General features: G+C 39.9%; 1 protein-coding gene across 4 annotated transcripts; it reads left to right on the top strand.

The window, feature by feature from the left end:
• Window positions 1-1,531: 1,531 nt before the first annotated feature.
• Window positions 1,532-25,077, top strand: LOC137331548 (protein FAM124B). 4 transcript variants are annotated; one of them, XM_067995406.1, is made up of 4 exons: window positions 1,532-1,670; window positions 7,920-7,948; window positions 20,853-21,595; window positions 23,330-25,077. In XM_067995406.1, exons 1-4 carry the CDS (start codon window positions 1,594-1,596, stop codon window positions 24,065-24,067), a joined length of 1,587 nt encoding a protein of 528 aa, XP_067851507.1. In that variant the 5' UTR covers window positions 1,532-1,593; the 3' UTR covers window positions 24,068-25,077. The 4 variants fall into 4 exon arrangements, with proteins under 4 accessions (XP_067851507.1, XP_067851508.1, XP_067851509.1 ...); XM_067995407.1 differs by lacking the exon at window positions 1,532-1,670 and adding an exon at window positions 1,927-2,076 and having other exon boundaries at window positions 7,920-7,952; XM_067995408.1 differs by lacking the exon at window positions 1,532-1,670 and adding an exon at window positions 2,015-2,076.
• Window positions 25,078-25,296: the final 219 nt, after the last annotated feature.

A 25,296-nucleotide genomic window follows, 5' to 3' on the forward strand; every position in this document is an offset into this window, starting at 1 on the left:
GGAATAGAAGAATATGTAAAGCATTTTTGATACCACTGTGGGAAATTGTTTGAGACGAAGAGCCTTTATGAAGTCTTCCACCTGGGATGACACACATGGCAACCACATATCACTTGTAGGCTTGCAGCATCAGTAAATATTGTAATTGTTTGTAGACTGTTCCTACAATAGGAGCTCTACATGCATGTACAACAATGCTCCAATCAGGAGCTGATGCTGTTGACTGTTTTGCAAAGCCCTTGTTCTGCAGCGAAGAGAATTTTGTGGCTGAGCCCCACCTAGAGGAGTTTTGATTGTTTTGTTTGAGAATCGATTGCTGTGATTGAACATTGTAGGCAGCATTGAAATTGATTTTCTAAACCAGTGATTTGGCAGTGTTGCCTTTTATGAACCAAGTTGATGTCTGTCTACCTTTCCTTACATTTCAGTATATACCTGAAAATTGTTGCATAAAAGGCTTCTTTGAAGAGCAGACTGTGTTGCTAATATCACTGAGGCAAAACTGAATTCAGCCAATTTGTGCAAATAGTTGTGTGGACTATACCATGGATATGCCAGTTTGGCTCCTGTTTCCTGAAGGAATATGCATCTACGGTCGAGAAGCTCCCTTTTCCCTGCTATGGACAATTGATAAAGTTTGCTTTTCATTTTCATTTCTGTCTGATCCTCCATTTTCTCTCCTCTTCGAAATGGTAATTTTGTTGTGTTATGGTTCTACCTCAGGCGCGTCTTCTGGTACCTCAGTAAATTGACCATTCTCAGGTACATAAGCTTGAAATAACCAATGCTGTTCCTACATGCACACATTGCTATTCTTTTTGGTTAGCTGGGTATCTGACTTGCGTGGAAACCATAACCGCTAAATAATTTCCAATCAAAGCCGGTGCGAAATTCACACAGGCCCATACTTCACTAGACAAAGGTGAGAGCGTAGACATAAGGTGGCACCAAGACATGGGTGAAGATTACTCTTGGGTAGTTCCTATCACAGAGCACTGATGAGTTCCCCCTGCTTGCTCAGCTGGGACCAGGTGTTATAGCGTTGACTTGCATGATTAGGTATAGCTGAATAGGAAGAATCTTAACCATCCGTGGCAGGACTACACCATCGGCTTTCATAAACCAGCTAAACTACCCTGCACTATTATGGACCTGCATAGCTTATGTATCAAATTTCTAAGATTGATGGATCTTTGAGTGCTGTAGCTCCGTGTACCTGTAAAGCTTCTACAGTTAATGTTTGCCTGTCCGCAATCCAATTATTGGGCCATTACATCCTGCAGCGATGAGTTTATCTTATTTCCAGTATGGTTACTGTGGAAAAATTAATTTCTTTTTTTTTCTTTCCCTTCCCCCGCCCGCCCCTACTATTTGCGATTAAAATGTAAACCTTATTTTTCCTAGCTGCTCGATAAGCACCAGGAAAGCATATGACTTCAATTAGAATTCCACATCAAAGGCAGTGCCGCCTGTCAATCAGGGGTGGTGACGTCAGTGGGCGGGCGGTGTTACTGTTATCAACCTGCGGGGAAACAATGAAAGGGCAGCTTGTAGCTCCGGGACGGTGACCGTCACACTCCGCCACTGTAACAAATGCTGCGCAGAGACACGATGAGAAGCAGAAGCGGGGCTGCAGAGGAGTGCGCAGATTCGGGAGCTGAGACCGGAGGGTGAGTGAGTGCCATTCTGGGCTCCTCTTCCTGGGCCCGTTGTGTCTGAAAGGGGCGGCTTGTTTCCCTGTTTCCAGGCGGGGCACGACAGAGGGGGAGGGGAAGTAACAACAGCAAAAAGATACAGCTGGCCATGTCAGGGCAAGATAGTTGTAGGAATTGTTCACTTTAATCGGCTCTGAGTTCGCCGATTTTATACTCGAATTTAAGTAAAATGAAGAGGGCAGGGCGCCCCTTACAACGCTGCTTGTTCAACTGATGCTGTCCGCAGGCTTGCTCCACTTAATAGGACCTTTAAGCTGCAGTAAAGTGAACCCGATCCCGGGAAGATAAAAAGAAATGCCCCTTTGAAAATTCAGAGTAAATTATATGGTGTTCGTGCACAGAAGGAAAGATCCCTTTCTGGGTGAGGCTGATGTACAGAAAGTTCCTTTCTACAGGAAGCTTCACACAATGTACAGTAGATAGGCTGCTGGTTGAAGGAAGAAGTTTTCTCAACGATTAGCGTTGTGAAGAAACGGATTTACAACAAACTACTTAATGGGAAGCCGTTGCGCTTTTGTCCCGGACGTTATGTATTTTTGTCTGTCTTTGGGAATGGTGTATCTCGGCATGCATTAGATCATCGCGGTTTGACGCCGCTCATTGTCAGTAAGTCGAGATGCCACAGTCTGAGCCAGAATGAAATTTATAAGGCGCGTCACTCCTTAGCAGTCATGTTGGAGCAGATCAGGTTTCTAATGCGAGAACATTAACAATAAGGAGTCTTACATAATCAAGGGATCTCCACGAGAATGTGTTATTTGCCGGGCGTTTGTGAAGACGAAATGCATTAGCACTGTACACAATATTAAGATGATGTTAGGTTAAAACGATGCACTGTGAAACCAGAAAACTTATGTTTGTGCTGTTTTGGCAAATAATGAGTAGTCGTGCGGTTTAAATAAAAATTCAGAACACAGAGTAAACAGCAGTTGCCCTGGTAACCCCAGACCGACCATTCAGTTCAATTTCTCTACATAGAGCTGGCGCATTTCTCTGTCTCCTTTTGTATCAAACTTCAAACATGAGGAATGCAAAGTTTATTTTTGTAGCCGAAGCTACTTCCAATTAAGCATCAAATAAACAGCTTTCTTTAGGAATGTACTGAATTGGACGTTTCCCTTTCAGACTCCCAATGTATACAAATTATTTGACCTAACGGCATTTTAGTTTGTGACCCTGATGGTGCTTTTCAAATAATTTTCTATCAAGCGTACAACCCGATCATGAACTTGTACTTTACACGATTAATTTTCCACAAAACTAGGTCTGAAAAGGAGCCATAACCAATTAATTAATCTCTTCCTAAAAACATCTGTTTGCTGATTAAGCTACTGTAGTGTTTAGTCCGACAGAACTAGATGCTTTCAGACAAATTCAACATAGCTCTGGAACTCAAATCCTAGAGTTTTTACAAAACAGTAAACAGTTCCCTGTTGACAAAAATATAAAACTAAACATTTAATGCTGATTTTTTTTTTAACATCTTCACAAATATATTTTGTATGGACGATCCCATTTATATTAGTGTTTCAGTACATAGTCTTTTTTTTTAAATGGCACCGGAGGTGGCTTTCAGCCTCTATTGCCTGTGCCAATGGCAATTCCCACTGGTGCTTTGTACTCCAATTCCATTTGCTTGCTCTTTCCCTGTACCCTTTTAATATGTTCATCTAATTGCATCTTAAATGCCCTGATCAACTCAGCTCAGTCACCACTTGCAGTAGAGCGTTTCATCACATTCTAATCCTTTGCGAGAAAAAATCCTGTCCAACCTCCCTTTATGCTTCTGGTGAACTGCATATAATGTGGAGGCTCTTGTATGAAATTACTTTTGTACACAAATCTTTTTTTAAAAAATTGATTACAAAGAATTAATTTGCCATTTGCAGAAGTGAAGTTAATAATTAAAACAGGGAGCTTTCACTTCCTGCTGTTCTAAAACTTAAACTCAATATTTTCAGAAGGGGGAGTGGTAGAATAAATAAAATGATCCAGCTTGCGTGAGATGTTTAAATATTGCTATCTTTCTCGGTTCCTTTATTAGATTAATTTTAATTGTCCCCTTGTTTAGCAGAGTGATCCATTGGCACTAGATATACAAATGTAGTGAGGATTTAATACAGGGCTAGGGGTTAGCAAACTTAAAATGTTAATGCATAATTGCCGATTTAGAGAATTGAGGAAGAACTTTATGTTGGTTTAACTCAATAGAAAGAGAAATTTTATCAGGTGCGGCAAAACTATATTTAAGCAAATGCATTCTCTTTAAAATTTTCTCTCATCAAACCATATCTAGCTGATTAAATTTAAAAATGAATTCGTTCCCCAACTCCATCCCCTCTTTTCCTTCCTCCCTCCAACACCCAACTCTGCCTTCCAGAAAATTCATCAGCAAAATCCAAAGAGCTTCTACAAATACATAAAGGGCAAAAGAGTAACTAGGGAGAGAGTAGGGCCTCTTAAGGATGAACAAGGTCATCTATGTGCGGAACCACAAGAGATGGGTGAGATCCTGAATGAATATTTCACATCGGTATTTACGGTTGAGAAAGGCATGGAACTTGGGGAAATAAATAGTGATGTCTTGAGGAGTGTACATATTACAGAGAGGGAGGTGCTGGACGTCTTAACGCGCATCAAGGTAGATAAATCTCCGGGACCTGATGAAATGTATCCCAGGACGTCATGGGAGGTTAGGGAGGAAATTGCGGGTCCCCTAGCAGAGATATTTGAATCATCGACAGCTACAGGTGAGGTGCCTGAAGATTGGAGGGGAGCAAATGTTGTGCCTTTGTTTAAGAAGGGCGACAGGGAAAAGCCTGGGAACTACAGACCGGTGAGCCTGACATCTGTAGTGGGTAAGTTGTTAGAAGGTATTCTGAGGGACAGGATCTACAGGCATTTGGAGAGGCAGGGACTGATTAGGAACAGTCAGCATGGTTTTGTGAGAGGAAAATTATGTCTCACGAATTTGATTGAGTTTTTTGAAGGGGTAACCAAGAAGATAGATGAGGGCTGTGCAGTAGACATGGTCTACATGGACTTTAGCAAAGCCTTTGACAAGGTACCGCATGGTAGGTTGTTACATAAGGTTAAATCTCACGGGATCCAAGGTGAGGTAGTCAATTGGATACAAAATTGGCTTGACGACAGAAGACAGAGGGTGGTTGAAGAGGGTTGTTTTTCAAACTGGAGGCCTGTGACCAGCGGTGTGCCTCAGGTATCGGTGCTGGGTCCGCTTTTATTTGTTATTTATATTAATGATTTGGATGAGAATTTAGGAGGCATGGTTAGTAAGTTTGCAGATGACACCAAGATTGGCGGCATCGTGGACAGTGAAGAAGGTTATCTAGGATTGCAACGAGATCTTGATAAATTGGGCCAGTGGGCCGATGAATGGCAGATGGAGTTTAATTTAGATAAATGTGAGGTGATGCATTTTGGGAGATCGAATCGGGCCAGGACCTACTCCGTTAATGGTAGGGCGTTGGGGAGAGTTATAGAACAAAGAGATCTAGGAGTACAGGTTCATAGCTCCTTGAAAGTGGAGTCACAGGTGGATAGGGTGGTGAAGAAGGCATTCGGCATGCTTGGTTTCATTGGTCAGAACATTGAATACAGGAGTTGGGATGTCTTGTTGAAGTTGTACAGGACATTGGTAAGGCCACACTTGGAATACTGTGTACAGTTCTGGTCACCCTATCATAGAAAGGATATTATTAAACTAGAAAGAGTGCAGAAAAGATTTACTAGGATGCTACCGGGACTTGATGGTTTGACTTATAGGGAGAGGTTAGATAGACTGGGACTTTTTTCCCTGGAGAGTAGGAGGTTAAGGGGTGATCTTATAGAAGTCTATAAAATAATGAGGGGCATAGATAAGGTAGATAGTCAAAATCTTTTCCCAAAGGTAGAGGAGTCTATAACGAGGGGACATAGATTTAAGGTGAGAGGGGAGAGATACAAAAGGGTCCAGAGGGGCAATTTTTTCACTCAAAGGGTGGTGAGTGTCTGGAACGAGCTGCCAGAGGCAGTAGTAGAGGCGGGTACAATTTTGTCGTTTAAACAGCATTTGGACAGTTACATGGGTAAGATGGGTATGGAGGGATATGGGCCCAGTGCAGGCAATTGGGACTAGCTTAGTGGTATAAACTGGGCGACATGGACATGTTGGGCCGAAGGGCCTGTTTCCATGTTGTAAACTTCTATGACTCTATGACTCTAAAACATTGCAAGGTAGCAAAATGACACGGTAAGGCAATGAGATGGAGCTAATGGTACAGACTTTTACCAGAACATGCAAAAGATTTTTCAATCAATTCTGTGGTTATTGCAGGACCCTTTCTAGCATCATTTTTGGTGCATTGTCCTCGCAGGCCATCCTTCCTGTTTGAAGTCCCACTGTGTCTTTCCAGCTGAAACTGCAATGCAAATGGATCTTTAAATCATCATTGACTCTTTTTCCATGGGCTCTTACTAATTGTAGAAACATTTAATGCTTATTATAATATCTCGAGTGCAAATCCTAATGAAATTTCATCATTAAATATCAGCCTTGGCACAATGATAGCAGTCTTGCCTCTGAATCAGAAGGTTTAGGTTCAAGCCCCACTCCAGAGACTTGACCACATAATCTAGGCTGACACTTCAATGCAGTGCTGAGGGAGTGCTGCATTGTCATAGGTGGTGTTTTTCAGATAAGACGTTAAACAGCTTGCTCCGCTTACTCAGGTGGACATAAAAAGCCACATTGTACTATTTGAAGAAGAGCTGGGGAGTTCTCCCTGTGTCCTGGCCACTATTTCACCCTCAGCAAACATCACCAAAACAAGTTAATTGGCGATTGATCACCTTGCTATGTTTGCGTCTAAAACAACAATGACTGCACTGCCAAAGTAATTGGTTTGGGACATCCTGATGTTGTGATAGGTGCTATATAAATACAAGTTTTTTTTTCTCTTTGCTTTTTTTGTTTCGTGCATTCTGACTAATAGTCAACAGGGATTACTAAATATTGTATGTAGGTTTTGCTTTTAACCTTGCCATAGGATTTTGGCTGATAAAGCATTATTTTTAAAATGTCCTAACTCTACTTAACTTTGGAGTGATGAGGTTGCAATTGGTTATTTACAATTGGAGAAATTTTTCATTCATCATTGACTCTTTTTCCATGGGCTCTTACTAATTGTAGAAACATTTAATGCTTATTATAATATCTCGAGTGCAAATCCAACAGAGATGTCGCAAATATCTTGAGTTCTCAGACCACTTATGTAGTATAAATAGGATTGTGATTCTTATTAATATTGACACCACCATCCAAAGTTGGATCATGATCAAGTTGGATTTGTATGTGGAAGACATGCCACTAATACAGTTTGCAATTTCAATAATTAATTAAATTAACATGTCTTAGAGTATGTTTTCTTTTTCTGTGACAGGAACTAAAGAAAAAGTATTTTTAGGATTATTGCTTAACTGTAGAAAGTATATAAATCTGGTTTGATTTCCAAGTCACAGATTCAGATACAGTAATATACAAGTATTGTAGTACAAAAACAGGCACTGGCCAGATGGATTGCAACAGTCTTTGCTGGTTCCTTACACATTCCTTTATTCCTAAAAAGAATTCTCGCCCCACAGGCCTTTATCTCCTATTTTTACTATTTTAATTTTATTTTCTCATTTTAATTTCCTGTATGTTCTGAGCATCGTTTGTGCTAATTTGCCATTTTTAAAATAATACATGTGTAATGGATCAATATCAAACCATGCAGATCAGTACCAAGAGGAAGTTATGACATTCAACATATCATTTACAAGTGGCAAATTCAGCAATTTTATGTTAACTTTTATATCCTGTAATAACAATACAGATAGTGTGAAAAAAAAACTTTATTGCAAGTGGTCATAAGATTGGTAGTATAATAGAAAATGAAGCATATCAGAGATAAGTATTCTGCATCTGAAACCAAAACTATCTTGAACCGCATTCCTGAGACTCCCACAAACCACTGAATGAATGGTATTGAAAGCTTTCAGGCCTCAGCCTTGCATGTGGCAAAAACTTTGAAACACAGTATACTAAATTCGTTAAAGCATTGCTTTTTTCCCTCCAGTGACAAAATATTTTATGCAGTGTTATTTTCTTGATGATTGTGCAGTACATAGTACTTAATTTTGTATCATTTCATTCCTTTACAGATCTGATTCTAGCAGGATGTCTTCAAGTAGTAAGTACGAATTACATTTGTGACCATTCCATCTCAACATATTCTTGGATCCTTGATAAAGTAAGGGAGAAAGACAAAACTGCTGCTGTTGAAAGTAAGGGAGGGGAAGTGTTATTTATTGCCTATAACCGTAAAGTGTAAATCTGCCTTTGAGTAAATCTATCTTTGTGCAAGATGCAGTGTGGAAAAAATATATGTATTTGTAGAAACTTTTGTGTGCATGGAAGCGTCCCTTTCTGTCCTTTTTGTAATTTTTTTGCGAGCATTAGTGTCTCTTTTTAAATTGAAGATGTGATGCTTTGATGAAGTGAAAGAGTGCAGTACGTAGCAAACTAATAGCACAACAGGTTTTTCAAACTAATCGCAGTAGTATTTGTCCTCAGTGTCATGATATTTCAGTGCAGCACTGTTCCATTTGCTTAATGCTTTGTTTACATTACTGGTGCATTTAAGGGCACCTTCCTTGCTCAAGCACCCTGGTGGTAGTGCTTTGGAGGCACTAAAACCCTCGTCAGCAGGGGACTTTGCTGCTTCTCTCCAGAAGCGAAGTGAAATTAGCAGCAAAGGTAAATGGCTGCTGCCAGTGGCATTTGGCATCTTGATGATTATTTTTATTCTGGTCATGAATTGTCTGATCCCTCAAAGATGAGGGTAGATCAAGACACTCATTATTGCTGAATCCATCCCAGCGCAAAAATTGAGAAAATGTGCCACCAAGGGAGCCAGCTTGCGTTACAAAACTACTTCTGTTTGAATATAAACAAAATAGAAGATCAAGTGCCAACATCAAGAACACCATTATGTTCCCTTCTAATGATCAAGCAAGGAAAGAGTGTGCTTCCTATTGAAATTAAATTGATCAGCATAAATTAACTTTTTTAAACACTTAATACGGTGGAAGCAAGTCTGCGGAGCATTAACCAGCAATTGATGTTTTTCTAAGTAATTCCAAGCATACTACATCTCTAGCTGACGCTAGATTTTACCCTGAAAAACTCTATCAGAACTATGCTGGTAACTTAATGCATTTAGATTACTCTTGTAAATCTTGGAGTGGTTTTGTCGTCATCAAACCAAACAGCATTTGTTTGAAGTGTCTTTGTATCTGGTTTTTCTTCCCATATGTTATTTCTAGTACTGTACTTAAGCTTTTAGAGCTTTGTTTCTTCCACGGGATTGGAAACCATAGTCACATCTGAATCCCCATTCTGATTTTGGTTGCATTGGCAACAATAGTTCTCTTAAACCACATTCCTGGCTCTCCCTGCAGACCACTCAATAGCATCCAAAGCTTCAGCATGAAATGTAGCAGAACTCTAAAAATCCACTACACTAAATTTTTGAGGCCTAGGTTATTTTTCACTGACCTTACTAGAATGATATGGTTGCAGAAATTTTATTTGATTCTTCACAAATCTGTCATACAGTATTGAGGTTTTTTTTCTAAAATCAAAAGTAATTTGCATTCGTGCTCAAAAGAAGTTAAGCAATGGCACTAAAAACCACAATCAACACGTGGCACTGACTTACTGGAAATATGTTTGGAAAACCTCAGAATACTGAAGAGCTGTGGATTGCACAAATGGTCTTGCCATTGAGGGGCAGGCATGCTTTCTGGTCACTGGTGGGCTGAGCAACTCATCCTGTTCAAAAGGCTTGCAAAGAAGTTCTCTGCTGGTTAATCTGTATGCAGTAGCCATTGAGAGGGTACTGACTATGGAGGCCAGAGATGAGTTGCTAATTGTTATTTAAATACAATTGCACAATCTTATTAGCCAGTTGTACCAGCTACTGTACAGAAAATAGTAATGTAATCATTCATTCTATTAAATTTTACAAGTGTCACTTAATTCCTCTCAATATATGTAGATACATGGTACTGACTTTGTTTCCACAGGGGTAAGTGATAATGGATCCTGTTAGGTTTATCTGTAACATTCCTTAACTATGTAAAAGTGTCTCAGCAGCTGTTTAGCTTATAAAAGAAGACGAAAGGGAGTAAAAAGCAGAAAGTACTATTACCATTAGCGCGATGGAGCCACAGTGAACTGTGCCAACCATGATCCCCATATGGCAAGCTTTCAATTTCAGCCTTGCCACTATAGACAAGTGCTTAATAGACCTCTCTGCAGGGAGGAAGGGAAAATATAAAGGAGAATCATTCAGTCGTACACTCGCATATTTCTTAGCAGCTGGTTTCAGGGAGGTATAATAGAGGGCTGAGAGCAGGTCACATTTTGGGCATGGGGAGCTCCAAAAAATGGAAAGAAATAACATAGGACATGTTATCCTTAACAATGAAGTAACTTTATATGGCAGCACTTATGATGTTACAATGGTTTTTCCTTGGGCTATAAGTCATTGAACCTTATCTCCTTGCTTTCACATTATTGTTCGTTACTTTTGTCAATGCTAAAAGATTTTCTTATAGTTAAAATATTCTGTGAACTAGTTATTGCTTCTTGTAATAAAATAGGAACATTTTTCTTTTGAAGAAAACAAATACACTGAAACAGACTTGAAGTTAGTTACTAGGTACTCACTTTTCCAAAGACAACATGAATGTAGCCCCTTGGAAATTCAGCAACATTTTTAAGTTTATCTCTCTGGCTCACAAAATGCTGAGAAGTTTGAACCTTCCACTTGGAGATATTCTGGGCATTGCATCCTGGCTGCTATGATGCTAGTGACTCATTTCATTTCTCATAGCTGGCTTTAGCTCCCATCCCCTCTCCAGTCTAAACAAAACCACTAAAAACAAGTTAAGAAAATCAAACAACCACACCAGCCTGAGACTCTGTCTAATACTGAAGTAAAAAATTGAGCCTGCAATTATGAGTCTACATGATAATGGAATCAATTATGCTTTCATCAGAATGAAGGAGCATTATAATTTGCATGAAGACACCTTAGAGGTTGGCGATACAGGAATATATTGAACAGTAGGAGCATCATTTTTTTTTAAAAAAGAGACTGGCAGAAATCCCAGAAATAATAATCCTCAAAAATCACGCATGCTCTTTGTGCATGAACTGATGGCATATAATTTATGTTGCTATACACAGACCTTCACAGATGGTAGATGTATAATCTCTTTTCCATCCTGCATGAAGTTATAATCCTGGCTACACCATCTGACAACGCAAATGCAAAAACAATTGATTTAATTAGTGCTGCGATCAGAGAAAAAAGCTGTCGACTTATAAGGCATAAATGAGGTGAAATGCTGTATATATTTGCATGCTAATATTGCACAGTATGATTTCACCCCAATATGTTACAATCACAGAATTATTTTTCCAGTTCTAAGAAAAAGTTGTCAACTTCTGCCTCTCTTCAAATAATATAAAAATGCCAGGATTCAGAAGCTTGAAATGCAAAAGATGAACTACCTTTTGTCAAAAAAGCACAGATGATCATGGATCAAACGCACAACCTAACAAGACCATGCTGCTGAATCTCTTGGAAATATAATTTGCTGTATTTTGCTTATAACACCATGCTGATGCTGACTCCCACTCCTTCCAGCAAGACTTTAGCCTACACAGAATAGACTATGGATATTTTCAAGTCAATACTTAAAGCATTCCACCAGCAATTTAAAAAAAGGCTTAGATCCTCATTTATTTCGATCACTTAATATTCATACACGCTTAACATTTAAAAGGAGACAATGCACCACAAATTGAACAATAAAGACTTGCATTTATATGGTGCCTTTCATGACCTCATGACATCCCAAGGCGCTTTACCGCCAATAAAGTATTCCTGAATTGTAGTCACCGTTGTAATGTAGGAAATGCAGCAGCCAATTTGCGCACAGCAAGATCCCTCAAACAGCAATGAAATAAATGACCAGATCATCTGTTTTAGGTGTTGGTTGAGGGATGAATATTGGCCAGGACACTGGGAGAACTCTCCCGCTCTTCTTCGAATGGTACCATGGGACCTTTTACATCCATTGAGAGGGCAGAACAATGGTTCATTGAGGGGCAGACAAGAATCTTTCTGATATCCAACACAAAATTAGTCTGTTTAAAAGAAACTGGATACTTTGTATCTACTTCAGTTATATTCTTTTAAAATATACTGTACAAGAAACGTCTTGGAGATTTCTAAGACATGTTAATTTATCTGAGATGTATTAAACCTTAATCCAGCTACTCCACCAAATCTCAGAAGACGATATGCTTTGGCTTAATGTATAGTGACATCGTAAATAGTTTCAAAAAGGACATGCGTATGTTGCCACAACAGATGGAGGGCATCGCAATTCTCCTGCCTCTATTTTTTAAACTAGCAGTAGTATAATCTCAGTACTCAGTGCTTTATAGCATTCATTGTCTCCAAACAAAGCTTGCAGCAACAGTAAGTATCTGTTGTTTACAGATGTTGTTGGAGTGGCCCTTTTTTTTTACTTAGTTTTACTATCTGTGTCCCTGGTGAGCTAAACCTCTTTCCACCAGGCATAGCCATCTGACATTGCACACTGCTAGTGCATATGCTACAACTAGTTTTAAAAAAATAAGAGGCAGGAGAATTATGGGGGATTTTAACTATCATATTAACTGGACAAATCAAATTGGGCAGGGCAGCCTTGAGGAAGAGTTTATTGAGTGTATTAGGGATGGATTTCTTGAGCAGTATGTAACTGATCCTACAAGGGGGCAAGCAACCTTGGACCTGGTCCTGTGTAATGAGCCAGGATTAATTAATAATGTCCTAGTTAAGGATCCCCTTGGAATGAGTGACCATAACATGGTTACATTCCATATCCAATTAGAGGGTGAGAAGGTTGGTTCTCAAACAAGCGTACAGAGCTTGAATAAAGGAGACTATGATGGTATGAGAGCGGAATTGATTAAAGTGGACTGGGAAAATAGATTAAAGGGTAAGACGGTACATGAGCAGTGGTGTTCATTTAGGGAGTTATTTTACAACTTTCAAAATAAATATATTCCACAGAGGAAAAAAGGGTGTAAAAGAAATGACAGCCATCCGTGGCTAAGTAAAGAAATTAAGGATAGTATCCGACTAAAAACAAGGACAATATAAGGTAGCCAAACTTAGTGGGAGGATAGAATGTTGGGAAGTCTTCAAAAGACAGCAAAAAGTAACTAAAGGATTGATTAAGAAAGGGAAGATAGATTATGAAAATAAATTAGCAAAAAATATAAAAACAGATAGCAAGAGATTCTACAGTTATATAAAAAGAAAAAAGGTGGCTAAGGCAAACGTAGGTCCCTTAGAGGACGAGACCGGGAAATTAATGGTGGGAAACATGTAGATGGCAAAAATGCTGAACAAATATTTTCTTTCCGTCTTTACGGTAGAGGACACTAAGAATATCCCAACACTGGACAAACAGGGGGCTCGAGGTGGGGAGGAGCTAAATACGATTAAAATCACTAAGGAATTGGTACTCAGTAAATTAATGGGACTCAAGGCGGATAAATCCCCTGGACCTGATGGCTTACATCCTAGGGTCTTGAGGGAAGTGGCAGTAGGGATTGTGGATGCTTTGGTAATAATTTTCCAAAATTCTCTGGACTCGGCAAAGGTCCCGGCAGATTGGAAAACTGCTAATGTAACACCCTTATTTAAAAAGGGTAGTAGGCAGAAGGCTGGAAATTATAGACCAGTTAGCCGAACATCTGTGGTGGGTAAAATTTTGGAGTATATTATTAAGGAGACAGTAGCGGAACATTTGGATAAGCATAATTTAATAGGACAAAGTCAGCATGGCTTTACGAAGGGGAAGTCATGTCTGACAAATTTGCTTGAGTTCTTTGAGGACATAACGTACAGGGTGGATAAAGGGGAACCAGTGGACGTAGTGTATTTAGACTTCCAGAAGGCATTCGACAAGGTGCCACATAAAAGATTATTGCTCAAGATAAAGAATCACTGGATTGGGGGTAATATTCTGGCATGGGTGGAGGATTGGTTATCGAACAGGAAGCAGAGAGTTGGGATAAATGGTTCATTCTCGGACTGGCAACCAGTAGCCAGTGGTGTTCCGCAGGGGTCGGTGCTGGGTCCCCAACTCTTTACAATCTATATTAACGATTTGGAGGAGGGGACCGAGTGTAACATATCAAAGTTTGCAGATGATACAAAGATGGGAGGGAAAGTAGAGAGTGAGGAGGACATAAAAAACCTACAAGGGGATATAGACAGGCTGGGTGAGTGGGCGGAGATTTGGCAGATGCAATACAATATTGGAAAATGTGAGGTTATGCACTTTGGCAGGAAAAATCAGAGAGCAGGTTATTATCTTAATGGCGAGAAACTGGAAAGTACTGCAGCACAAAGGGATCTGGGGGTCCGAGTGCAAGAAAATCAAAAAGTTAGTATGCAGGTGCAGCAGGTGATCAAGAAGGCCAACGGAATGTTGGCTTTTATTGCTAGGGGGATAGAATATAAAAACAGGGAGGTATTGCTGCAGTTATATAAGGTATTGGTGAGACCGCACCTGGAATACTGCATACAGTTTTGGTGTCCATACTTAAGAAAAGACATACTTGCTCTCGAGGCAGTACAGAGAAGGTTCACTCGGTTAATCCCAGGGATGAGGGGGTGGACATATGAGGAGAGGTTGAGTAGATTGGGACTCTACTCATTGGAGTTCAGAAGAATGAGAGGTGATCTTATTGAAACATATAAGATTGTGAAGGGGCTTGATCGGGTGGATGCGGTCAGGATGTTCCCAAGGATGGGTGAAACTAGAACTAGGGGGCATAATCTTAGAATAAGGGGCTGCTCTTTCAAAACTGAGATGAGGAGAAACTTCTTCACTCAGAGGGTAGTAGGTCTGTGGAATTTGCTGCCCCAGGAAGCTGTGGAAGCTACATCATTAAATAAATTTAAAACAGAAATAGTCAGTTTCCTGGAAGTAAAGGGAATTAGGGGTTACGGGGAGCGGGCAGGAAATTGGACATGAATTTAGATTTGAGGTTCGGATCAGATCAGCCATGATCTTATTGAATGGCGGAGCAGGCTCGAGGGGCCGATTGGATTACTCCTGCTCCTATTTCTTGTGTTCTTATGTTAATTGGGATGCCCTCCAACTGATTAAGATGAGGACAAATGGAGGCTGGGTACATAATATCCAAACAGGCTTAAGGAGTGAGAGCTGAAAATACTTTACCTACTTCACTCCAATGCACCTACAGGCTGGAAGTCGGTCATATCTTCCTCTTGGTAGAAGATCTGTTTTGGATATTCTAGACCTACCACATTAAGGATCATGATACAGTCTTGTTCCTCCAGGAAATCAAAGACACAGACTCCAGCTTTGTATCTTCAGACTGTCAGAGTCCCTAGCGTCTGTGTAGAGGAAGTTTCATGCCTCTCAACGTATAGAGCCAAGTGCTGCATGCTGGCATCCACTGTGGTCTGTCATGATCCATTGTAAACAATTTTACAACACCAAGTTATAGTCCAGCAATTTTATTTTAAATTCACAAGCTTTCGGAGATTTTCTCCTTCCTCAGGCAAATGTTTCAAGATCTCCTTGAAGCCTACGCATTTATACATATTGAACAATAATACATGGTGTTTACAGACTGCCCCTGCAACTGCCCGTTGCCAAGGCAATCACCGTGTTCAGACAGAGAGGTGTTACCTGCAGAACCTCCGAATACACATTCAACAAAAAAACAAACAGGGAAAAAAAACAGAGAAAAAAAAACACAGAGAGAGGCAGAAACATCCGGAAGGCAGAGAGAGCCAGCAAATGACCCATTATATTAAAAACAGATAACATTTGTTCGCTGGTGGGGTAACGTGTAGCGTGACATGAACCCAAGATCCCGGTTGAGGCCGTCCTCATGGGTGCGGAACTTGGCTATCAATTTCTGCTCGACGATTTTGCGTTGTCGTGTGTCTCGAAGGCCGCCTTGGAGAACGCTTACCCGAAGGTCGGTGGATGAATGTCCATGACTGCTGAAGTGTTCCCCGACTGGGAGGGAACCCTCCTGTTTGGCGATTGTTGCGCGGTGTCCGTTCATCCGTTGTCGCAGCGTCTGCATGGTCTCGCCAATGTACCATGCTCTGGGGCATCCTTTCCTGCAACGTATGAGGTAGACAACGTTGGCTGAGTCACAGGAGTATGAACCATGCACCTGGTGGGTGGTGTCATCTCGTGTGATGGTGGTATCTGTGTCGATGATCTGGCATGTCTTGCAGAGGTTACCGTGGCAGGGTTGTGTGGCGTCGTGGACGCTGTTCTCTTGAAAGCTAGGTAGTTTGCTGCGAACGATGGTCTGTTTGAGGTTGGGTGGCTGTTTAAAGGCGAGTAGTGGAGGTGTGGGGATGGCCATAGCGAGGTGTTTGTCCTCATTGATGACATGTTGAAGGCTGCGGAGAACATGGCGTAGTTTCTCCGCTCCGGGGAAGTACTGGACGACAAAGGGTACTCTGTTGGTTGCGTCCCGTGTTAGTCTCCTGAGGAGGTCTATGCGATTTTTTGCTGTGGCCCGTCGGAACTGTCGATCGATGAGTCGAGCGTCATATCCCGTTCTTACGAGGGCGTCTTTCAGCGTCTGTAGGTGTCCATCGCGTTCCTCCTCGTCTGAGCAGACCCTGTGTATTCGCAGGGCCTGTCCATAGGGGATGGCCTCTTTGACGTGGTTAGGGTGGAAGCTGGAAAAGTGGAGCATCGTGAGGTTGTCCGTGGGCTTGCGGTAGAGTGAGGTGCTGAGGTGCCCGTCTTTGATGGAGATTCGTGTGTCCAAGAAAGAAACTGATTCTGAGGAGTAGTCCATGGTGAGCTTGATGGTGGGATGGAACTTGTTGATGTTATCGTGTAGTCTCTTTAGTGATTCCTTGCCGTGGGTCCATAGAAAGAAAATATTGTCGATGTATCTGGTGTATAGTGTTGGTTGGAGGTCTTGTGCAGTGAAGAAGTCCTGCTCGAACTTGTGCATGAAAATGTTGGCGTATTGGGGTGCGAATTTGGTCCCCATGGCTGTTCCGTGTGTTTGGGTAAAGAACTGGTTATCGAAGGTGAAGACATTGTGATCCAGGATGAAGCGGATGAGTTGTAGGATGGCTTCCGGAGATTGGCTGTTGTTGGTGTTGAGTATTGATGCTGTCGCAGCGATGCCGTCATCGTGGGGGATACTGGTGTATAGTGCCGAGACGTCCATCGTGGTGAGAAGTGTTCCTGGTTCAACTGGTCCGTGGGTACTGAGTTTTTGTAGGAAGTCTGTAGTGTCACGACAGAAGCTGGGGGTTCCCTGTACGATGGGTTTCAGGATGCCCTCGATGTATCCAGAGAGGTTCTCACACAGGGTTCCGTTGCCTGATACGATGGGACGTCCGGGTGTGTTGGCTTTGTGTATCTTTGGGAGGCAGTAGAAGTCTCCCACGCGGGGATTACGTGGGATGAGAATGCGTGGGATGCTTTGAAGGTCTGGATCGAAGGTCTTGATCAGTTTGTTGAGCTGGTGGGTGTGTTCTTTGGTCGGATCTGCGGGTAACCGTCTGTAGTGTTCCTGGTTGTCCAGTTGTCGGTATGCTTCTTTGCAATAGTCTGTTCTGTTCTGTATGACTATGGCTCCTCCTTTGTCCGCTGGTTTGATGGTTCCCTCCCAGTCGGGGAACACTTCAGCAGTCATGGACATTCATCCACCGACCTTCGGGTAAGCGTACTCCAAGGCGGCCTTCGAGACACACGACAACGCAAAATCGTCGAGCAGAAATTGATAGCCAAGTTCCGCACCCATGAGGACGGCCTCAACCGGGATCTTGGGTTCATGTCACGCTACACGTTACCCCACCAGCGAACAAATGTTATCTGTTTTTAATATAATGGGTCATTTGCTGGCTCTCTCTGCCTTCCGGATGTTTCTGCCTCTCTCTGTTTTTTTTTCTCTGTTTTTTTTCCCTGTTTGTTTTTTTGTTGAATGTGTATTCGGAGGTTCTGCAGGTAACACCTCTCTGTCTGAACACGGTGATTGCCTTGGCAACGGGCAGTTGCAGGGGCAGTCTGTAAACACCATGTATTATTGTTCAATATGTATAAATGCGTAGGCTTCAAGGAGATCTTGAAACATTTGCCTGAGGAAGGAGAAAATCTCCGAAAGCTTGTGAATTTAAAATAAAATTGCTGGACTATAACTTGGTGTTGTAAAATTGTTTACAATTGTCAACCCCAGTCCATCACCGGCATCTCCACATCATGTCATGATCCAGCAATTCCTTTCAGATTTCACACTTAGAATCAAGTAGTCTAACCTGAGCCACGCATGATCCCTGAAAGTTATCTCGATTTATATTTAAATGAGAAACTTTTTTTTCGACTAATTGGGAAGTTGACCTGCTTATTCCAAAGAAATAGTCAGTTTATATTTTAATATAGTTTGTATATTGGTGTTTTATTTGTTTTATCATACCAACAGCCTTGAGGGGAATTCTAGACAGAAAATTGCAAAGGTCATTCGAAGAAGGCATTTTTTTTGTTGGGCCAGCTTTTAAACTTTTATAGTAAACAGCTTTTTTTCCCCTTAAAAACACTTAAATTTGAATTATTTTGGAAATTTACTTTGAGCTTGCAATCAACCAGGATTTCCTGATTACTACTGTTGTAATACAGTAACTATTTCCAAACTCCTTATCAGCAGGCAGCAGCAGAGAAGGCATTGGCTCAACTTCAGAAATGATTAACCTCACTTACATATCAAAGATTGGCAGTGCCAAACCTTTCAGAAAGAACTGTTTCTTGAGGAAATGTGCTACATAAAAATGTTTGTATTCAGGCAGTGTTTTCACTTGGGGGTGTGTGTAATTTTACATATGACCATTTGTATTAAAGGGAAACTTATTGATATGGCTCTACATTTTTAATTAAGGCCTTTTCCTTGAGTAACCATTTGAAAAATATAGTCTATGAATATTTTTGAAGCATGTATGTAAAAAGAATGTTTAAAAGCTCACCACAACAAAAGTAATCTCTCAATTAGAAAACTAAAGTATTTTTGCACATGTAGCCTGTTAATACTGCAATAATTCTGCCATAGGACTAATTTTTATTTTATTTAATTGTTTCCCAATTATAAAATAGAGCTTTAGTTTTGTCTATGACTTAGAGCTCACAATCTAAGAAGCATTTCTGCATTATGCTATGGGAAAATCATCAAAATTGTTTGTCACACTTCTGGACACTTCATATATTTAATATAAGACCACAACTCTCCTCTTCTCCCCTTCCCCCCCCCACCCCAAAAAAACCCATCAGCAATTATGTTTAATGCAGGGTAAATTAAAATGCTATATTAGCAACCCTCTACCAATAAAGTGTTCTAGTTTATGTTACTTTACAAACCGCAGAATCTGATATTACTTTTATGTTGCTGAGTAGTAGAGTTTTGCAATAATGTCAAATTCTAGAAAAGTCATAAAATTCTTTTCCTGAATAGAAATTGGGTTGACTCCTTCTTTTCTGCCCCCCTTTTTTCCAGGTCAAATGCAGGCACAGCTGGGAATAAATATTTATTCCAAATCTGACTTCATTAAAGTAGATTTTGCTTGTCTGGTTATTCATCTGTTTTACACTCAAGGAAAGCTAATCTCCTGGAATCCTTTGTGCGTGCACAATAATGATCTGTCCAAAAGATTGAGTCAAATATTTAATTACTTTTGGCAGCCTAAATTTAAAGTTGGCCCTCTCCATAAACAAATTCAAACTTTTAGTTCTGAAGTTTAATTGGCTCCAGATTAGCCCTGTACCAAATGATTTCTGCATTCCCCAATCATAAGGTAGGAATGTTTAAAATGTGGGCGATGACCTGCTGGGCACAGTCAAACAATGGCCTCCTGCTGAATGTCCATGAAATTCAATAACCTTTTTTCATCTTCCCACCTACCCCTTGTTTTCCTTGTACTTCATATTTTAAAAACAAGCATTACAGGGATTTTAATGAAAAAACTTGCAAGGTTAAAATTGATGTGTGAGTAAACATGAGTATTATTGGAATATCGGACATGGTGACAGTCTAGAAATCCATTATTATCTTCACTATAACAATGTTTATGAAAAGATTCAAGGATGGCTAGTTTTCAAAATACTTCACTGGACTTTAACTGAACTTCCATAACTGGCCGTTCTGGAACTAAACAAATTTTTATATAGAATAATGTGTATAGGAGGATAACAGGCTCAGAGATGTTGCAAGGGAGCAACATCGATTGATATAAATCTCAAAAAATTGAATGGTTAGACTAATGATCTGATTCATCCTTGAAATACATTGTTATTTTATGTGATGTTCCATTTTCAACAATTTTTTTAAGCAAGTGGCGGGTTTCCCCCTGGAGAGCAACAGATAGCAGAATCCTGCCTTGACCATGATGGAATTTAATTCAATGGAACATCATTTTAATAACTTTTTCTTGGTCTTGGCAGAAGCTCTATTATGGGTATTTAAGTTTTGTGCTCTGCTACACTCAAATTAAAATACATTTTTTCACACTCATGCCTAGACTTTTGTGCAGAGCATAATTCTAGTCACAATATCTGAACAAGCAAAAGTTCAACTTGTCAGTGCTCCTACCTGCAGTTTTGACCAAACCACTGAAGATTATCACCCATTTCACCGCTGACAAAATTTACAAAGAATGTCTTGTGTGCATATGTTCTTCCACATAGACTGCCAATATCAAGGTACATGTTACCTTTCTTACATTTTATTTTTAATTGAAATGTTATGTGCGCACATATTGAAGGTATTGACATCTGTAATTAATTCTCCATAGGGTTTGGTATTTTACAGTATATGGTATCTTAGATATTTGACATGGTTAACTACTGTGGAATTATCAACTGTTTTCAGTGGTTTGCATTACCATCTTTTAAGTGTTTTTTTATTGTTGCATCAATACCATTTGTTCTATTTTTAAGGTGAATTTGTGCAGGAAGAGAGTCAGGACCCATTCCAGATGACTGTGCATCTTCTTGCAAACCCTGGTGAATCTCAAGAATTACAGCAAACCTTAGACTGCCTATTGCACTGGCTAAGTCCAGATATTCAGTTGTTTCATGTTTCTGAGCGGGCAACCCCAATCAAACGTTGTGAGACACAGCACAGAAAAAACTCTGGCTATCCATCTCTCTCTGTTATTCTGTTCCTGCATGAAGACTTTGGTGAAGAACGAATTTTACAAGTTCATGACTTTTTCCAGGGCCCACCATGGCATTATCATCACAGTGAAAGTGTTGGTGGGAAAATCCTTCCTTATATGATTTGTTGTCAGGACTTCTATTATTTGGATGCCAACATGCCCATCTGGGCTGTAAGACAAGTGCATTATGGGAATGAGATCCTGCGAGTCACTGTGTGCTGCAGCCATGAAAATTTTGAAGATGCTGTCAAACTCTATGAGTTAATTTTGCAGAAGAAAGCTGCTGTGCAGAAAACTGACTTCTGCTGTTTCACAGTGTACTCGAGCCAGAGCTTTTGTATCCAGCTTTCTTTAAAACAGTTGCCACTTGGAGTTCCTGTTGATCTGAAAGAATCAACTGTGCTGCAGTTCAGAGTGCATGCAATTGGGGAGCTGGTGCCACTTCTTCCAAATCCATGCATCCCCATCAGCAATACTAGATGGCAAACTGAAGACTATGATAGAAACAAGATCCTTTTCCAAGTAGGTACTGCATGTTGAATAAGTGCTGAGTGTTTCTGTCAGTAGACTAGATTACCTATAAAGAAGATTGCTGTAATTATGCAAACACTAGGTAATTGAGCCAGTGAGGCTTCTTGTACTCGTACAGTATTACTGAATGGTGTCAAAATGAACACAGTGACTATAAATTAAAATTCATGCTTTATACACCTGTGTGGTTTTCAATTGGAAAAATACATCGGGAACAAGCACTGGTTCATGTAATGATAAACCTCTCCAAACCATAACATTTCCCATGTGTGCACTTAAACCCCCTTCCCTTTCATTGCTGGTACATGTGCTTAGCAAAAAGCAGAAGGAGTTGAAAAGTCCATGACACAACTTTTATTAAGTCATTTGTAGTTTAGGTGCCATATTAACAGCCGTAATAAAGGGATTTGCGTTGTTTCCACATGGTACTGTTATCATGTTTTTGACAGAAGATTATTCAATCTCATGAAGAATTGAATATTCTAGATATGACAGGAGTAAGAGGATAGCTGAATACTACTATTTAAAAATAGAACTCTCTTTAAAAATGATTGTATTCACCTGTCTTGAGTCCCTTGCACCCTCCCAGGCCAGGAAGTGTCCACCTTCCAATGCTCATCTTAGGGTAAGAGGTAGGCTGAAGTTGACCAGGTGACTGAGCCATGACATTTGTTTCCTCCTTACCCTTATCAGTAAAGCACCTTACATCCACTCAGTCCCCTCTTTGTCTCCCATTGTTGAATTCACTATATGAGTCACTGATAAGGACCCAGATCCGACCACTCAATGGCATAGTGCCTTCTGTGCTTCAATATCACTCATTGTCTATAAATGTAAACTTATTTTGGATTGTTAGTCAGAAGAAATCCCATGCAAGTATGTTAACAATTTATCTTTACATGAATTTCTTGTAGGTTCTGTCCATAATTATTTATCATTGTAAACACTCTGGAATTGATTTCCTATTGGCGGACAGTTGCTTTAGTGTTAAGGCGCTGACATTACCCTGTCAATATCTGACCATCAGTCTGTGGTGTTAATTTAAATATTTATTTAGTACGTTGTACAGATCATGTTTAATTATATGGGTTCACAGTGGCTAATGTAAATAGAGTAGAATTTCAGACTACCACTGAGGGAATATCTCTGTTATACTTAGTACAGTATAAGTACAACATGAAAGAGTTTGTTGCCAGGAAGTTTTTGGGCTTGTGAACCAACATGTATTCTGCAAAATGTTCAGAAGAATACAAGCTTCTCGTAACCTTTTCAATAAGACTATTATTGAATTTTTTTCAAAATAGTCCAATCTGTGGAATGTGGCTCTTTCATCAAATGCTTCAAAAGTAGTTGTTGGAAAGGAAACAGAACATTTATAAAGCATTACAAAACAAATTCCTTTCAGTAGATAACAGGTTAAATTGTAGCCAGTGTGGTTTGCCTGCTGTCGCTTTGCAGAATGACACCGTTCCTTTAATTCTCTACTTTCAGTTTTAGCACCAACTCAGATAACTTCCCTTCTGATAATTCACATATATTGGAAGTTACAGAGTGTTGTATTGATCTTTTAAGTAGTGCTTTTATTATTTGGTTACTTCTTGTGTTAAACTGAGGCTCACTGAAAGTGAAATGAGCTTGTTTTATTTGGAGTGCTTGTTGCTGACTAATGTCCTGTGCTGTTTAAGTGTCTTTATACTAACCTACTGACTTTAAACCTCTCAACAGGTCAGAGGGAGCATTAGATACTTGGACAGAAGTTGCTCTGCCTCTCAAGTGCATGGCAGTAGTGGTTTGAGCAATCACTTGTGTAGTTCAGTGCCATGCAATCAAAATTCACTTTCAGATAAGTGGATCTACACCCAAATGCCTCATGACAAGAACAAAATGCTCTCCACTTTGGCAGCAGATGAACAAGAGAGGAGGCGTGTCAAAGGCAAACAAAGGAACAGTTTGCATGGAATGCTGGACAGAAATGAAAGCAACACCTCCGAGAGTTTGTGCAGCACGCCCAGAAGTAGCTCCTGTTACTCATCGCAGCGCAGCAGTCCAGCAACATTGTCTCGCTGTGATCTGGCAGACTATTACAACAACACATCTTCAAAGCTCCGAAACTTTGATCACGAAACCAGCACTGGAATACAAAATGCAGAAACTGATGTTGACACTGGATTCATAGTTACAAAGTCATACTCGTTTACTGATGATGGTCTCTGTTCATTAGACAGGTTTTCAACAGGTTTAAAGAGCAGCCTTCCTAATTCAAGTACAAAAAGCCATGCATTAAAACCAACAGTAAGTGCTGGACTAAAAGGTGGAATGTCCTTTGAGAATAACAGTATTTTGAGCAGAAAGTGTCAGACCGCTAATGATGAGGCGAAGGATGCACGTTTTTGTCCAAAGTCACTTGAAGTCCCCCAACTGTTCTACGAAAGTGGTACAGAGGAAGAAGAATTTTTTATTTAGATAAACAGATGACAGCTATTTGTGAAATTTTATTTTAGCCTTGCAAACTGAACTTTCATTTTGTTATTAAGTCGAAATACTTGCAAGAGTCAAAATTATGGAATAATAAAATACAAATGTTTTGTCGTCTTTTAAAGGAAGAAAGTCTATGTGACTTTTTTTTATTAATTCTGTTAACATTTCACTTGCACTGATTATAAGGATTTGTCCTGTCGAAATAGAAGCTGAAGTCCGGTGGGCATTGGGTGTGCAGAATTCCTGAAATTATTATCTTTAAATTGTAAATCATTCTTACTAAATGAATAATTTAAATCTAATGTAAACCCGGAGTTGCAGAAATAATACATAATTATTTTTTTGTAAAATAAGCATTTTAGCAAAATGTATCTTTTGCCAGTTTGAGTAATCTCCATGATGTATATACATACTATAGTCACTGCACCCTTTAGGGATTAAAGAGAGGGGCTCTACGGACATTGTTTTAAAGAATTATGATGAACTTGCAACCTGTTTCGAATTTTTTTGTGTGTGTTTGTCAAGTTTGGATTTTTGTTTGGCATTGGAAGATTGGATTGCATGGAGGATTTGCTGATGTTGACAGTTACATTAATGTCAGTTGATCTACACAGTTGAAGTACCTTCAGTTAGTGATTTCTGTTAATTCAGTTCGCCTCGACAGTTGGACTCAACAACTTGTCCAAGTCGTTACCTTAATTATGTCATCAGCACTCACTGCTTAAACAAAAAAACAATTGATTTGATAAGATATCAGAAAAATAATTTTAATTATTTTTAACTTTTTTTTTTAAAGGGGTTCCTTGTGGTGAGACTCTCTTCAAATTTACTAATTTTATAGCAATTTCACAATAAGAGACGAACCAGATTAGTTTGGAAAATATGTGATTACCATGATAGCTCTTGAATTCGATACTGGTAGTCCAGAACTGAAAGTGATGTACAATTGATGTATCATGTATATACAATTTATTCTATAAATGAAGATGACAATTCAGTCTTGTGCGTTATCAACTGTTTAAAATAGCGCTATTCACTAATTCTCACCATTGGGGAATACTAGCTGCAACAATGACAATTCCTCATATTAAATGCTTCAACACATTTTGGCAAGTCTGTAGCAAAAACGAATTCACTAGTGCTAAGTAACTGACGTAGAAAATCAATTATATAGCTACCGCCTAAAGTAACCCACTAAAGCATACTGTAATCAC

Source organism: Heptranchias perlo, chromosome 13 (genome assembly GCF_035084215.1).
Source record: "Heptranchias perlo isolate sHepPer1 chromosome 13, sHepPer1.hap1, whole genome shotgun sequence".
In the NCBI taxonomy this organism is placed as follows: domain Eukaryota; kingdom Metazoa; phylum Chordata; class Chondrichthyes; order Hexanchiformes; family Hexanchidae; genus Heptranchias; species Heptranchias perlo.

Excerpts from the sequence above, each read along its gene's own strand:
- LOC137331548 (XM_067995406.1), top strand. The coding sequence starts at position 1,594 with ATGCTGCGCAGAGACACGATGAGAAGCAGAAGCGGGGCTGCAGAGGAG. Across the intron at positions 1,671-7,919 it reads TCGGGAGCTGAGACCGGAGG|ATCTGATTCTAGCAGGATGT; the intron begins GTGAGTGAGTGC and ends ATTCCTTTACAG. Across the intron at positions 7,949-20,852 it reads TAGCAGGATGTCTTCAAGTA|GTGAATTTGTGCAGGAAGAG; the intron begins GTAAGTACGAAT and ends TCTATTTTTAAG.